Consider the following 16,383-nt stretch of genomic DNA (forward strand, 5'->3'; position numbering starts at 1 on the left):
TAGGTTCTAGCTACAAGTATGCTGTGTGACCTCAGGTGACCCAAGCAACCTCTCTGGGCTTCAGTTTCCCCATCTGTCCCATGCAGAGCTTGACCTCTTTTGCAGTAAGGTTCTAACATTTCTGAGTGAAAGCTGACTCAAGCCCAGAGAAGAGAAAGGAAACAGGAAGGAGAGAGAAAGACAACAAGGAGGAAGGTTGCGTGGTGGGGGAAGAAGGCTCCGAGAGCGGACCCAACACCTGCAGATTGGTAGGAGAGGCCAAGCCAGCCAGACCACTGTCCTGGGCTGGACTGGCTCCCCTGTCCCTGCAGGGCTTAGACATAGTTAGCTAAGGATCAGGAAGAATCGGGTCAGGAAATGCAGAATTCAGAGGGAATTAAGGGAGCTGAAATTGAGACCAGTGTCCTACAGTGCAAACCATGCACCGAAGACTGCTGTAGTCTCCCTGCCTACTGCCCAGAACCTGGGCAAGGGGGCACATTTCCCTGGAGCAAGAAGATGAGGCCTGGGGCAAGCCCAGAGGAAAGTCAGGAGGAATAGCAGAAGCATGCTGGCCTTTCGTCCCCGGGGTCAGTGACCTCCCACTAGCACCTCAGTGACATGGTGTCTCTCCCACAGCCCTTGGCCCTGGCCATGCCCAGTTCTCTGCCTAGGCCTTGGCAGGATGTCCTCGTGATCCCAACAGGGGACTCCCACCCAGGGTTCGGCCAAGCAGAGCCCTGCATGAGCCTCACCCCTGCCACCAGGAAAGCAGGGCTGGCCCACACCCCTCAAGCCACCCTGTTCTCTCTGAAGAACCCCACCAGCTCCTTTGTCCCTCAGCCCGATGCTTCTGTAGCTCTCAGCACAGTGGCAATTACCCACCCACCTCCCCCCAACCCCAGTGAGCCTGGAGGTTGGTCCTGCTGGCTCCTGGGCTGCTGTGGGTGGGTGGGTCACAGCAACGATGGCTTCAAGTGTCCTACCTTGGATCTCCCGTGCATGCCCCAGATCCCACTGTTGACCCAGGGTCAGGGAGCATCTCCATGGGAGCAACGAACCCCTTAGGAGTCTGATGGGAATGAAAACATCACATAGTTCAGCTGTTTATTGTCTTCGTGAGCTGGGGCAGGTGACCCCTGAGAGCCCAATCCACCAGCTCAGCGGCTGGCAGATGCAGCAGGGCTGGGGACAGAGAACTGAAGACGCGGAGACTCCACGGGTCCTGCCCGAACCTTCCTCCCACATGGCTGCTGCCACCGTCTCTGATCACACCTGGGCGGCGTCCTGCTTGAGGGGCCGGAAGGTGAAGATAATGGGCTTCTCGGGCGTCAGGATGAGGTTGAACGTGGTGTCCACGTTCTTGAGACTCTGGATTTCAACTTTGAAGTTCTCCAGCATCTGAGAAAGGCAGGTGGCGGGGTTAGGGGAGGTCAGGGCAGAGTCTGTCTCCCTAGGCCAGACTCATTCACCGGTAGGCAGTGCCTGTTGGCTGTGATTTGAGGAGCCAAGGGGCTTCCCACCAGCCTCGCCAACCCTGCATGTGCTGAAGATGCACCATTGGTGTTCTGGTCCCTCGATTTAGGGCTTGACCTTAACTAGTCTGCAAAGCCCTAGGCCCGACCCACCTCCCAGTGTGGAATGGATGGCCAGAGGGCACCAGTGGGTATGGTGGGTTGAGCCCAAAAGAGGGGCCAGCAGGGAATTGTGGGAGAGAGCCAGGGCAAGTCATCAGAGGCCGACGTGCCTGGCCAGCCCTGCACTCCCAGGGTCCCCGACAGACGGGAGGAGGAGGGCCGGTCGGTGCCTCTGTTAGGGCCAGGGTCAGCCCAGCGGGCCCAGATGTCTCCGAGCTTGACTCACATGGATAAGGAAAACGGTCATCTCAAGCTCAGCGATCCGCCGGCCCAGACACTGCCGCACACCCCAGCCAAAGCCCAGGTTCCGGAAGTGGGTGATGTTTTTGTCTTTGTTCAGCCATCGGGTTGGGTCAAAATTCCACGGGTTGAAGAAGAACTTGGGTTCTTGGCCCAGGGCATAGTTGGACACCTGCACCAACGTCTGGGGCAAGGTAATCAGAGGCCTGAGTAGGCCCCACCTGGCCACAGCCCTGAGCACAACACCCAGCTCCCCGGGCCGCGCTCTCTCACCCCTGCCCCGCTCCCCAGTGTGGCTGCCCAGATATCCAGGACAGGACATTCCGCCCACTGTGTGACCCCGAACAAGGTTCCACCCCTCCCTGAGCCTCACCCACCAAATAGGGATGGCTGAGGACACAGGCTGGGATGACCCAAGGGATTGTGCTACCCTTTCCTCAGCCCCTGGGACCCCTGGGACTCAGGCAGACCACGAGGTCTCCCTCCTAACCCTGGGCTCCAGGAGCATTCCAGAGGTCATCACCCACCGTGCCCGCCACCTCTGCCCTTCATTCAAACTTGGACTACTGCTGCCGCAGGCCCCACCAGGGCCCCATGCCACCCTCTGTCTGTACTTGCAGCCTGCCCCCAGCCCTCTCTGTCTAATCCGCCCCTCCTGCAGCCTCCTCGCTGCACCTACCTTGGCGGGAATCAGATAGTCTTGAAGAACCAAGTCGTTCGCAAGATATCTCTGCAGGGTCACAGAGATGGGGTGCAGTCTGCAGGAGGAGGGCACTCAGAAGCTGATGGCCCTGAAGCCTGGACGCAGCCCCCCACCCCCATGTCCCACACCCAGCATGGCATGTCAGCCCCAGCTGCAGCAGCCCGGGGAGTCTGCAGGCAGGACCTGGGCTCTGTCTCCCCCTCCCCCCTCCCAGCTGTCTCCTCCAGACTTCCCACTTCCTGCTTCCAATCTCCTCCCCCAGCCCATCCTTATAACCCTCTGCCGTGCACCACCCTGGCCCTGCCCGGTGGTTGGGGCTAGGAGGACAAGGGTGGCTGTGGGCTTGCCTCAGCGTCTCCTTTATGCTGGCTTTGAGGAGCGGGACCAGCTGCACCATGGCGAGCATGTCTCCCCGGGCCTGGCGCCGAGCGGCCAGGACCTCTGCCCGCAGCATGTTCTGCACCTTGAGGTTGCGTGCCATCTCGTACAAGTGCCACTGCAGGGTCATGGACGTCTGGTGGGGAGGGGGAGGGTGCAGAAGACCTGTCACTCTGGGGCACCTTGAGGTCCATGACCCATGCTAAATTTTCACGTCCAAGAACCTCTTCCCAACCCTCACCCCAGGCTCCAAGACCACCATCTGCAAAAGCGAAACACAATTCAAAAGGCAAGTGTTCAAGAAGCCTTTCTTGCCACCCAGGCAGGAAAGTTTGGGGCAGCATTTGTCCCTGTCTCCACCCCTTCAAGTCTCCAGAACCTGCTGCAGAGCCGATGCCTTCTTCCAAAGAACTGCAGAGGCCTGTAGAGGCCAAATCCTACCTCCATAATGATTGTACTCCAGAATGACTGCCATTCCTTCTGAATGCCCCGTGAGACAACCACCCCTCATTCCAATAGAACTTCCCAAAACCTTAGCACTGGCCTATAGCAGGACACTTAAAGTAAAGCTCAAGGATACTGATGTTTTCTACCACCGTTGCAATCTGTGTGGTATGCGCCGGGATTAACTCCTACTCTTACTGTGAGCCAGAGGTTGTGACTGTGAGCCCTCGCTGGAGGTATGAGTGACCCCCATCAAACCCCACGGTCCCAGATTCCTCAGTGATGACAAACTAAGCCCATGTGGGGCCCCAGCCTGGAGCAGCCCTCCCCCCTGGGGCTAGGACATGTGTTGCCACATTCTCCTACCGAGGATCGTATTTTTGTCCAAGAGGCTTAGACACACTCCTCCCTCCCTCCCAGTAGGAACAGCAGTGAAAAAATGTCACCCAGCCCCTTCCCCGATGGAAGTCCTCGCCTGGCTCCCAGAGCGTCCAGTGGAAGCACGGAGGCTCAGGCCTGCCCCACGGGGCCCTCGACACCCGCCTGCCACCCCTCTACCTCCCACTCACCTCTCTCCAACACGCCCTGCTGCCCTTGCTACACAGAGCCACACACTGCCCCCGAAGCCGGAGCCCAGAAGTCTGTCCCCGAAGCTCCTCTTCCTGTAACGCCCTTCCCCGCCCAGGAGGCAAGCGTGTGCTCCTTCAAGACTCCAAACAAGCGCGTGTGTTTGTCTCAGTACCTCTGGGCCTGCCACAGAGTAGGTGCTCGGGAGCTACTTGCTTAATAAGGTAGTTAACTAAGTTAACTCCGGGCTACTGAGGCCTGGAAGGGGCAGGAGGGAGACGACAGACAGCCCCTGGAGAGCGGAGCCCACTCAAGCTCCCCGGCCTCCCAATCCCGGTCTGAGTGAGCTGTGTCCTCCCCTGGGAGCTGGGAGCCCAAGGCTGGGGGACGTGGTCCTCCTCGGCTGGGCTTCCACAGAGCGAGCCTCCAGAGGAGTCTTCCCCCATAAAGACTGGCGTGGGACCTGGGCCATGCCACCTACGCCGGTCACTCCCTTCTCACAGGCAAAGAAAAAGGGCTGATCAGCCTCAAATCACACCCTACGGGTGACCTGAATTTGACCCCACCCTCCTTGGAGGAGGTTAATGTCTGGGAGCTGGTGCCAGGAGAGGGAGAGAAATCACACAGGGTAGGACCCCCTTGGATGGCAGGGTTTTAGACAACAAGGCAGCCGGGTGGGGACGGAGCATGTGGGCACAGGAGGGCACAAGGTGTGCCCCTACGGCCACCTCACCGTGTCCACACCTCCAGCCAGCATCTCAGTAATGTTGGCTTTGATGTCCTCGAAGGGCAGCTTGCTGTTTTCCAGGAGTCTGTAGAGGACGCCAGGGTAATTGTCACCAAAGTCTCTTTTCTGTTTTAAGTCCCGGTAGAAGTTCTGGGTGTATTTTTCAGCTGCGGGGCAGGAGAAAAGACAAAGAGAGTATGGTTCCCTGCAGATGGGAGGGAAGGAGGGTGCCCTTTGGTGAGAGGTGGTACCGAGGGCTGCTGTTTCACCGAGCACTTACTCTGCACTAAGCCTTTCGTATCTGGTTTTTCAATGAATTCTTGGGATATGTGACATCATCCCCATTTTACAGATAAGGAAACAGGCACAGAGGGGCAGTCACTTGCCAAAGGTCACGTGGGTGTAAGAGGCCCCCACCGTACCCCAAGCAGCCTTCTCCACCTGACCTCCCCCATCTTCCCACCCAAGTCCTAACCCCGCCGTCACCCAGCACAGCCCTGGCTCGGACACTGACCTCCCCGCTCTGGGCATCGGAAGCTCCCTTAAAGAATGAATATCATGGACATCTTTGCTCCTCTTTCTCCAGAAAAACCTAATCATCCCCAACAACCAGCCTTCAGCCTACCGTAGCCAGGAGTTCCAGGGCCTTCCTGACACCCATCCCTGCCCACCAGCCAGTCAGCGCCCACTGCTATAACTTGGGACAAAGAGGCCAGCGGAGGCCTGGGGCTTCCTTCCAGCCAGCTCTCCCCCAGCCTGAGTGGACAGGCCTCTCCCGGCACCCATGCTCGTCTGCCCAGCGCCCGGCCAGAGGAGCCCTCACCTTTACTGAAAATCACATCCCACGCAGCCACGTGATCCCTCCAGGTCTTGGCCCTGAGCAGACGGAACAGGTCTGGGGGTAAGTTGAGCAGGGGGACGCTGGTGTGGAACATCTGGTATATGGCGTCGATGAACTCCTGGGCCTCGGGGTCCACTGTCTCCTTCAGCATTCCCAGACGCTCCCCAAACATGACATGGGTGATAGCTGCACAGGGAGGCAGAGGCTGAGGAGCCCCTTCTGACCCGGCCGCCTGAGAGCCACAGCTCCCAGGACTCTTCCACCTTCCCCCGCTTGACCCTGTAGCACACAGGAAACCTTGACCCCCCGCCCTCAGCCTCCCTTAGGAAAGAAACCGAGGCCTGAGTGACCAGGGCTGAGAATGCAGAGCTGAGGCCTCGTAGTGCCTTCAGGGGGGCCGCGTGGAGACCCTGGGAAGGGAAGTAGGGTCTCTAGCAGAGCCAGGAGAGGCCCAGGATGGGACAAAACCACTCCACCCACCCTTCCAGCAAGAGAGATTTCTCATCTGCAATGGAATAAATGGGCTAAATACCTCCTGACACTGGTCAGATGGGAGACTGAAGGACATGAGTCCTTAGATACTTGGCCATCTAAGACCCAGTTTGGCTGGACCTAAGAAGTCACAACAACCTTAAGTTTTTCCCACCTACCAGGTGAGGAATTTGAGTGCTGGTTTCATACCAAGCCCCAGTCAGCCCAGACCTCCTGCCGTGACACAGGGTCTTCATCAAGCTGCTGCGCCTTTGCCCATGCAGTTCCCTCTGCCCATACTGCCTGACTTCCTTACCCCCTCTGGAAATCTCCTACATGGTCTTCAATGCCCAACTCAGATTAACCACCCAACCCTCCTCTCCCCTACCGGACTTTGAAGGTCTATGTCCCAGGAGAGGAAGTCTTGCAGAATGAAGGGCTAAGCCAACCTCTGGCTTTTGGAGGAGAGTGGCAGTGGCGACTTGTGCTCGGGGGACCCTCATCCCCACTGCACAGACGCCAGCTGAGAAAGAACGTGCAGCTCCCTCTAGGTAGCTGACGGTGGGGGCTGTGGTCAGCCGTCATCCCAGACGCCAATCTCAGTGCTTCTGCAGCGTCTCTGCTGGGTCTCAAGGTAGAGCGTGAGTGCTGGGCCCTCCCACCCTGCCCCACTGCCAGCCAGGCACGAGCCCCTTACACTCGAAGGCAAAGCGGAACAGATCCTCGCTGATGTCCCCTGAGAAGGTCTTAGAGCCCTGCTGCTTGATGCGCTTGTGCAGGACACTGACAAAGTCCTGAGACACTACGTCCAGCAGGGGCACAAAGTTCTTCCTGGTCTCTGGAGCCATCATCTCCTGGTTCAGGGCCAGCCGGTCTGTCTTCCAGGCTCCCGAACTCCTGAGAAAACATGGGCCCCCAGGCCCTCGTGGTCACAGGCCCCAGGCCTGGCTAACACAGAGGGGCTGACTCGGCACCCCACACTCCTGTCGGGCCCCTGCCCTCACCTCCCCCTGCTCTGCCTGGCCTGGGAGAAGAGAAAGGAAGAAAGAGGGTGAAGGAGCACAAAACCCCAACTCCCTCCACTCCCCCTGCAGCTGCAGCTGCGAGGCAGGAGCTCCTGTTCTTACAGCCCCCTGAGCAACTCTCAGGCTCCCCAGTCTGCGCCGTGGCTGCAAGCACGCCTTTCATGCCACCCTCCCTCCCTCCTGGCCGGTGCTCAACTTAGCCGCTCAAGGGCCCACCTGGATCACCTCTTCTGACCCTTGCAGAGACAGAACTGATTGCCCTCTCCTCCCCTGCATCCCCAAAGGGTCCTGTTATTCAGTCGGTGGGGAGACTTCGGGGGCCCAGAACTAGGTTAATCATAAACCTCAGTCCATGGCACACTCGAAAATCAATCCATGCAAAGCCCTCTTTATTAATTTGGCCAGTTTTGCTGATGGCCGTAGTTGTTTATAAGAATGTTATTGTAAACTTATCATGCACCATGAAAACTAAGAACTTACATTTGTGCACTTGGTCCTTCCACATCCTTCGTCCCCTTCTAAGCGGACCACCAACCTCAATTCCTTGCTCTCTTTTGTGTATAGTTTTATCTGATCTATACTTATTTCTAAGAGGTACTTTCTAAGAAGGTACACTTATTTTCAACTTCTTAAAAAAATGCTGTCATTCGTCGGGGGGACTTGCTTTATTCACTCAATTTTGTCTAAGTGTCACCCGTGTTGTGGGTGTGGACCACCATGCACTCATTCATGCTCCTGCTGGGCACTTTGTGGCCTCCTGATTTTTGCCATTGTGGGCAGCACTTCTGCAAACATCCCAGTGCATATCCCCCGAGGAGGGAATAGTCTCTGAAATATATCCCTGAAATCAGAACTGCTGTGTCACAGGTATGTGAATATTCAATTTCAGGAGATAATGTCCAACCATTTTCCAATGTAGTGGCACCAGTTCACACTTCCACCAGCAGTGGATGTGAGTTCCAGGTGCTCCATAGCCTTGCTAACGCTTGGCATGGTCACATTTCCAATTTCTGGTGAGCAGTTTGGTAGCAAATGTTATCAACTACACTTAAAACACTGATTTTTCCCTGTTTCCCACTGCCCCCTTAGGCTGTGCGGGACTCATGGGGGAGGCTGCCCCATTTGTCATTGTATCCCCAGCACCTAGTGCAAGGCCTAGCACACAGCGGGTACTCAGTAGGGTGAGACTCAGCAGACAAACCAATAAATGGGAACTTTGCAAGTTTGCATAACTTTAGTTATGCATTAAGCTCTTCAGCCTGACCACCTCCCCAAAGGTTGGCAGGGCGGTTCGTCATCACCATCATCTGTTTTAGGGAGGCAAGAAGATGGCAGGGGGTTGCCTAGAGGCCCTGCTAGAAGTGCGGGGCCAGCCTGGCCCCAGACCCTTGTCCCCAGTCTCTGCCCTCCCACAGCTCCCATCACCTCTCTCCAGTCCCAGGGAGATGGCCCGGGACTCACTTCAACAGGACTCCCAGGGGTCTCTGGTATTGCTGGTGATAGGCCGTCCAGGGTGGGATGAGGTAGCGTTCCGGGTTGGGACCCTCGGCGTTAAAGAGAATAGCCACATCTTCAGGGTCGATGATGAAAACCGATTCCAGGTTGCCAAGCTTCTCCCTGGAGGGGCGGGGGACGGGCTGAAGGAAGCATCCGGGAAGAGCATAGGGGCAGGTTGGCACGACTGCCTCCTGGTCCCAGGACTTCCTGGCAGTGTCACCTGAGCTGAGGCCCTTAACCCCCCTCTGAGTCTCCGTTTCCTCTTCTATAAAATGGAGACAAATCTAATACCTGTTACTCAAGAACCAGAAGATATAAAGTAGGCAGGTGTGACCTTTGTTAAGCATTTCACAAGTGACAGTCCACACCTGCGGCAGCCCCCGGGCTCTCACTCGCCCACAGAGCTCAGAACCATGGCACGCTGCCATGTCACCGCTAGAGTGACTCGCTGGAGTGACTCGCTGGAGCTTGCTACAGAGGCCATATCCCAGACCAAAGTCCTTCCAGGCTCTAGGAATGACATTTTGCAGAGTGGCCACCCTGCCCCCAGGAGTCAGATGCCACCAACAATGTACTTCGTCTGTATTAAAACAACGACAAAACATCAGGCCCCAAGTACAGATACAGGCAGGGACAGGGGACACGGTGCACTCTGAAGACAGTCTCTATTAAAATATACGAAGAGGAGATGAGGACACAGACACGCACGGAGGAAAGACCACGTGACGACACGGGGAAGACAGCATCTACAAGCCAAGGAGAGAGGCCCCGGAAGAAACCAACTCTGTGGGCACCTTGATCTCAAACATCTAGTTCCAGAACTATAAGATAATAAATGGCTGTTGTTTAAGCCAAAAAAAAAAAATACAACTACAAAACAACACAGGATTCCGCTTCTTGCTTGCTTCTGCCTTTTGCCTAAGAAAGTTAATTCAAGATACATTTTAAGGCAGAATGTCACTAAGACATGCAGATACAAGCAAGTTCTCTCTGCCACGGTGCCGCTTTCCCTGCTGAGAAACCTGGACGCCCTTCCCAGGGCTCAGGCCCTCGCTTGTTCTGTGGCTGCTCAGAAAATACCCCTAGTGTTTTTCCAGCTATCACCAACCAGCCCCCTGACACACCCCAGCTCAGCCACGTCCTTGAGCTGCTGTTATTATTGCCGATTCCGCTTCTGGGACTCCAGCCCAAGGCTACGATCTGCCATGGCAACAATGCCTGATGGATGGGGATGTTGATCCCATCCCAGCATCATGATATACCTGAAAGAACTGGCTAAAACAACATCCACACTGTGGACTACGACACTGCCTTTTATATTAGAGGAGACAGGAAAGAAGTCCTTGGTATATGGTCGAGGAACAACACCAAACAACGTACGTAACGTGTTCACATTCTTAATGGTACTTAAATATTAGCAAAGTTGAGATTGTAACTGACTTCAATTTCTCATTTGTGCTTCTCTGTATTTTCTAAGTTGCTTTATAAGAAAGCAGGAGCAGCCTTTGTCTTAGGGGAAAACTGCACAAAAGTCGTATTTTAGATTCCTCACATTTATTCAGAAGTTCATCATTCCTAGGCTACGAGTTACAGGGCAACACACAGAGCTGGAAGTCAGACAACTCCAGTTCTTGGCCTGGCTTTGCCCTGATGAGCTGTGTGGCATCAACAAGACCCTTCTTCTCACTGGGCCTCAGTTTCCCCATCTGTAAAATGAGGATAACACCAACTTCAAGGACATGTTGCAAGATTCAGATAAAAGTGACTCAGAAGACTGAAAGGGGCTTAATAAAAGGAGTGGACGGGGTGAAGGGGGAAGGGGAGGAAGCAGGGGTAACAGGGACAGCTAGAGAGCTGCTGGAGTGAGGCTGTGACAGAGGCACCGAGCAGAGAGGGGGGAGGAAGGAGGACACAGGAAGGAACCTTCTCCCAAGCCCAGCACTCAACCCAGGCGGGTGGGTCTCTGCCTTCAGCCATTGTAAGAAACCCAGCTTGGACTTCAAAAGGAGTTGTGGGACACAGGGGAGGGAGCAGCTAGACTCCAACACAAACAAGCCTGCCCTTCCACCCTGAGCCCAGCCATCCAGCCAGCCAACACGTCCTATCTGTCCCCTTCCGCCTTCACAACCAGCCCATTAGAAGTCTTTGTGTCGTAAAAACCCTTTCACTTAAAGTAAAATGCATTGCCCCCCGGTCTCCCCTACCAGCCCCAAACCACCACCAACACCCCTCCCTCTGCACTCGGTGCTGAGAAAAGAACTCAGGTGTAGCCTGAAGGCTGCTCAAAAACAGCTAACCCAGGAACAAGCCATAGGCCCTGGGGACTCAGAGGCCAAAAGACCAAAGGCCCTTCCTCCCAGCAGGAAGTAAGGCAGATGCCTGGGCAAGGGAAGGGGTGAAATCAGTTGCTCCAGAGCCACCCAGGGCCGAAGGGTGAGGCCAGCACCACAGCAGGCCCAGGATCTAGCTGGGTGACGTCTCTGAGCCTCAGTCTCCTCCTCTGACCATGGGGATAACAAACTTACCTTACAACTGTCCTGAGGATAATGGACACAAGGACACAAGGAGGCACTTAGGGCTTGTTCTCTTGCCACCCCCTCCCACCCTAAAGTTTCAAGGGGGTTGGGACTTAGGGAAGGTTGAGGCCTCAGGCCTGGGAACTGGGAAGACCTTCCTTCCTCCTACCCCCATTCCCAGGCCTGGAAGAAATAAAAGCGGAAGGTGGGAAGGAGTCTGGGTCCGGAGCGCAGACTGTCCGGAGACAGGGGCACAGCAGGCCAGCCTGGGCCCCCCACCTCCCAATCCCGCCAGCCCTCCCTCTGCCAGTTTTACCTGAAAATGGGTCCATACTTCTGGAAATTCTGGAGGTGGTGCTGGTGGATTTTTTGTGTGCCCATCTCCCTCCAGAAACGGTACAGGTTTAGCCAGCCATTGTCACCAGGGGAGGGGATCTCATTGTAGGGGCGAGGACTTCGGGTGGAGATGCCACCACCCTCACGAGTGGGCACCCTGGGATGCCCCGGGCCCTCACGGGGGGCATTCAAGAAGGGCTGGTAGCCTTTGACGAGGACTGAGCGCAGGGGAAGCCCCTTGGCCAGCATGCTGTCCCTGCAACTGCCACTGTAGCTGCTCCGCAGCAGCAGGGCCTGCCGCATGACTCTGGCCCTGGGCCACCAGGGGCAGTAAGCTTATAACCACCAGCTCAAGGCTAAGAGAGAGGCTGGGGCAGAGTCCAGCCTCCCTCCTCCTTCTTTGGCCTCGGCCCACACACAGCCCCTTCCAGATGCAGGGCATGAGCCTCGGTCTGCAATTTCTGCAGCCAGAGAGGCTCCCCAAAGCACAGGGAGGCCCCTCTGTCTCTGTCCTCAGTGCCAGCCCTAGCAGACCCCTGAGACAGGTCTGTGCCTTTGCCTGTACAGAGGCCCCGGGCTGGCCCCCACAGTGGGTCCAGCTGCTGGCCGACATCAGTCCAAAGGTGCGTGCAGCCTGCAATTGCAGGGAGTGAGGGGCCCAGAAGGAGGGCAGAGCCACCTGCCCACTTTGGGGCAGCAGACGTCTCATTAACAGTTGCGGCCCCACTATTTATATACAGTGGCGCTTTGCTGAAAGATGGGGGCACGTATGAGAAATGTTTTGTTAGGTATTAATAATTCTGTCATTGTGCAAACATCAGAGTGTGCACGAACCTAGATGGGGAGGCCTACTACACATGCAGGCCGTGTGGGACAGCCTGCTGCTGCCGGGCTGCAAACCTGGACTGCGTGTTACTGTGCTGTGTGCTGTAGGCAGCTGGAACACAGGGTAAGTATTTGCATATCTGGACGTAGCCGAATACAGAAAAGGCACAGTAAAAATAGGGTGTTATAATCTTGGGGAACCACTGCTGTATAAGCAGTGCATCGTTGACCAAAACGTCATGATGTGGCCGGGCTTGGTGGCTCACGCCTGTAATCCTAGCACTCTGGGAGGCCGAGGCAAGTGGATCGCTCGAGGTCAGGATTTCGAGACCAGCCTGAGCAAGAGTGAGACCCCGTCTTTACTAAAAATAGAAAGAAATTATATGGACAGCTAAAAATATGTATATAGAAAAAATTAGCCGGGCATGATGGCGCATGCCTGTAGTCCCAGCTACTCGGGAGGCTGAGGCAGGAGGATCCCTTAAGCCCAGGAGTTTGAGGTTGCTGTGAGCTAGGCTGACGCCACGGCACTCACTCTAGCCTGGGCAACAGAGCGAGACTCTGTCTCAAAAAAAAAAAAAGTCATGATGTGTTATTAACCTGTATAAATATGTCTGTGATTATAAACTGGTTTTGTATAGTTCCTTTGGCTTTTAAAGTTCTACTTTTTTCTGCTTCCAAAAGAAAAATACTCTATATATTCTGAAAATATTGTAAGTGGCAAGCATTGCTATTCTTATTTTTTAAATTACAGTTGTATTTGTTCACTGTAGAGCACTGAGGAAAAGGACAAACAAGAAAAATCACCACTCTGGAAGACTGAGGCAGGAGGATCGCTTGAGGTCAGGTGTTCAAGACCAGCCTGAGCAAGAGAAAGACCCCATCTCTACTAAAAATAGAAAAAGTAGCCGGGCGTGGTGGTGTGCACCTATAGTCCCAGCTACTCAGGAGGCTGAGGCAGGAGGATCATTTGAGCCCAGGAGTTTGAGGTTGCTGTGAGCTACGCTGATGCCATGGCACTCTACTCAGGGCAACAAAGTGAGACTCTGTCTCAAAAAAAAAATTATTAAAATCCTCTGAGTCCTTAATGTGAAAAAGGAAAGAGACAAGAGACTACATACTGTTGGATTCCATTTTGACTGAGTTCAAGAATTGGCAAAATTAATTTATGGTATTAGAAGTGGTTCTCTTGTGAGATAATGACCGGGAGGGGGCAGATCAGAACTTTCTGGAGTGCTGGAAATGTTCTCTTTCTTGAGCTGAGTGTCTACATATGTAAAAATTCACTGAGCTATATACACTTGTGACTTTTTGCATTATATTGACAAGTTACCTCAATAAACAAGTAAACAAAACATCTGCATCTTTTCCTAGCAGACTCTTTTTCCTAAAAAAAAAACAATGGCCTTTACAAAGAGGACACAGACTCTCTTAGTAGGAGGTAAGTCCAAAATAAGCTTTGATGTAGGTTTCCCCACCTTGGACACTGTGAGAAGCAGAGGGAGACCTCTGGCTCAAGGGAGACCAAATTGTCACTTTAGGCAGAGCATGGGCAAAGAGAACAGAGAGGCAGGTACTGCAAGCCAGTGGCTTTACAGGACACTGCCACCTGGCAGGGAAGGGGCAGCAATTCATTCATTCATTGGCTCTCAACAAGGGTGGCAGCATTGCCACATCTGAACAGTCATTCCACTGACCCAGGTGACAGCCATCGACTCTCTGTTTCTAGGGCCAATGAATGTGGTCCTGGCTTTTATCAAAGCAGCTGGGCATCCAGGGCTGGGCTGTCCAGGCACAAATTCCCACAGATTTTTGGAGATTCTCCATCTAATGACTCCACACTTTGTCTTAAGGCAAAAGCCAGAAACTATTTCCCAGCATCCCTTGCAACTGGGATGCAGGCAGATGATTGGACTCCACCAATCAGATGCACCCTTGTGAAATCTTGGCTGGCAAGGCAGGCACAGTGTGGAACCCACTCTGACACATGGAGTGGCAGAGACCTTCACCCTGGTCCCTGCGGGGGTCAGTGGGTGGCCACCAAGGCAGCTCTGGGATGTGATTTGAGTCATATTCCTGACACCCTGGCATCCAAGCCTGACTGTCCACCCTCCTAGAGATGTTGTAAATTACAGTCTCCCGCGATAAGTTCTCCCCCATCCCACATATTAGCTACAGTGAATCCAGTTCTTTTTTTTTTTTTTTTGAGACAGAGTCTCACTCTGTTGCCCGGGCTAGAGTGAGTGCCGTGGCATCAGCCTAGCTCACAGCAACCTCAAACTCCTGGGCTTAAGCGATCCTACTGCCTCAGCTTCCGGAGTAGCTGGGACTACAGGCATGTGTCACCATGCCCAGCTAATTTTTTCTATACATATTTTTAGCTGTCCATATAATTTCTTTCTATTTTTAGTAGAGACGGGGTCTCACTCTTGCTCAGGCTGGTCTCGAACTCCTGACCTCGAGCGATCCACCTGCCTCCGTCTCCCAGAGTGCTAGAATTACAGGCGTGAGCCACCGCGCCAGGCCTTGAATCCGGTTCTTTTTTTTTTTTTTTTTTTTGAGATAGTGTCTCGCTGTGTTGCCCGGGCTAGAGTGAGTGCCAGGCATCAGCCTAGCTCACAGCAACCTCAAACTCCTGGGCTTAAGCGATCCTACTGCCTCAGCCTCCCCAGTAGCTGGGACTACAGGCATGCGCCACCATGCCCGGCTAATTTTTTTCTATATATATATTTTAGTTGGCCAGATAATTTCTTTCTATTTTTAGTAGAGACGGGGTCTCGCTCTTGCTGAGGCTGGTCTTGAACTCCTGACCTCGAGCAATCCACCAGCCTCGGCCTCCCAGAGTGCTAGGATTACAGGCGTGAGCCACCACACCCGGCCTGAATCCTGTTCTTGACAACTAAGAACTGTGAATGATACAGTAGTAAACAACTAAATACATTGCTAAGAGTCTGTCATACTCTTACATTTCAAACTTATTTGAGTTGAATCATTTTGTACCATTCTACTTTTAATTTAAGCCCTATAGTCTTCAACTCATTAATAAGAGTTGACGGAAAGAGGTTTGTTATGGGGACTGTTACTGTAGTTTTACCACCCTTAGATAACTGGTGTTTTTGGTTTGTTTGTTTTTTTGAGACAGGGTCTCTCCCTGTCACCTGGGCTAGAGTGCAGTATCATCGTCATAGCTCACCACAACCTCAAACTCCTGGGCTCAAGTGATCCTCCTGCCTCAGCCTCCCAAGTAGCTGGGACTACAGGTGCATGCCGCTACACCTGGCTGATTTTTCTATTTTTTGTAAAGACCAGGTCTCACTATGTTGCTCAGGCTGGTCTTGAACTCCTGGCCTCAAGTGATCCTCCTACCTCGGCCTCCCAAAGTGCTGGGATTACAGGTGTGAGCCATTGAGCCCAGCAACCACCCTTACATAACTGTTAAAAAACATTTTGGTGTGGTTCCTTCCAGTATTTTTTCTAATTAATTCTTCTTTGTTTGTTTTCCGTCTTTTTCTGAGTGATTAAAATTCTATTTATTTATTTTTACTTCAATCTATAGTTTTATCAAAATAATCCAGGTAAGTGGTTGAAAAATTCAAGTAGTTCTTGTATCAGTCAGGGTTCAGCCAGAGAGGCAGACCAATGGGAGAGAAGTATTAAGAGATTTTTTGGCTTAGGCAATCACGGGCTGGCTGGGCAAGTCCGCAATCTGTAGGGCAGACTGTCAGGAAGGGCAGGCTGGAACCCTGAGTCACGGCTGAAGCCACTGTCCACAGGTGGAATTTCTTCTTCAGAGAAGCCACATATCCACCCTGAAGACCTTTCAACTGATTGAACCAGGCCCACCCAGGTTGCCTAGAATAATCTCACTTATAGTAAACTGATTTTGGACTTTAGTCCAAAACACCTGCACAGCAATGCCTGGATTAGTGTTTGGTTGATTGTTTCTTCTTAGAAGCATCTTGCAACCGTCCGAGTTCCCCACTCCACGCTATCTTGCTCTGAGCCTGGGCTCGGCTTTTATCCAGGGACCTCCTTTCACTTGGACATTTCCACTTCTTGCTCCTGTTTTCCGCATCCCACGTGTCTCTCCTGTTTTGCTGGAACATATCTTTCAGTCTCTTCCTTTGAAAGAGTATATGAAAGGCATGTTTTTGAGGCTTTGCTTATCTGACAATGTCTTTATTCTGCCCTCACACT

At 53.5% G+C, this 16,383-nt stretch overlaps 1 protein-coding gene across 1 annotated transcript; it reads right to left on the minus strand.

Annotated features, from left to right (window-relative positions):
* Nucleotides 1-1,072: 1,072 nt before the first annotated feature.
* On the minus strand, nucleotides 1,073-11,667 carry LOC123624288 (cholesterol side-chain cleavage enzyme, mitochondrial). The gene is made up of 9 exons (XM_045531931.1): nucleotides 11,342-11,667; nucleotides 8,474-8,629; nucleotides 6,685-6,884; nucleotides 5,499-5,702; nucleotides 4,682-4,842; nucleotides 2,907-3,073; nucleotides 2,536-2,614; nucleotides 1,843-2,040; nucleotides 1,073-1,380 (listed from the first exon to the last, which is right to left on the minus strand). The coding sequence occupies exons 1-9, from the start codon at nucleotides 11,662-11,664 to the stop codon at nucleotides 1,249-1,251; spliced, it is 1,620 nt and encodes a 539-aa protein (XP_045387887.1). The 5' UTR covers nucleotides 11,665-11,667; the 3' UTR covers nucleotides 1,073-1,248.
* Between the last annotated feature and the right edge of the window lie 4,716 nt (nucleotides 11,668-16,383).

The sequence above is a fragment of the Lemur catta genome, chromosome 1 (assembly GCF_020740605.2).
Source record: "Lemur catta isolate mLemCat1 chromosome 1, mLemCat1.pri, whole genome shotgun sequence".
Taxonomy (NCBI): domain Eukaryota; kingdom Metazoa; phylum Chordata; class Mammalia; order Primates; family Lemuridae; genus Lemur; species Lemur catta.

Bases quoted from the DNA above. Each gene is read 5' to 3' on its own strand.
- LOC123624288 (XM_045531931.1), bottom strand. From the start codon at position 11,664: ATGCGGCAGGCCCTGCTGCTGCGGAGCAGCTACAGTGGCAGTTGCAGG. The intron at 5,703-6,684 runs GTAAGGGGCTCG...CTCCCTGTGCAG, and splicing joins GTTCCGCTTTGCCTTCGAGT to CTATCACCCATGTCATGTTT. The intron at 2,041-2,535 runs GTAGGTGCAGCG...ACCTTGCCCCAG, and splicing joins ACTATCTGATTCCCGCCAAG to ACGTTGGTGCAGGTGTCCAA.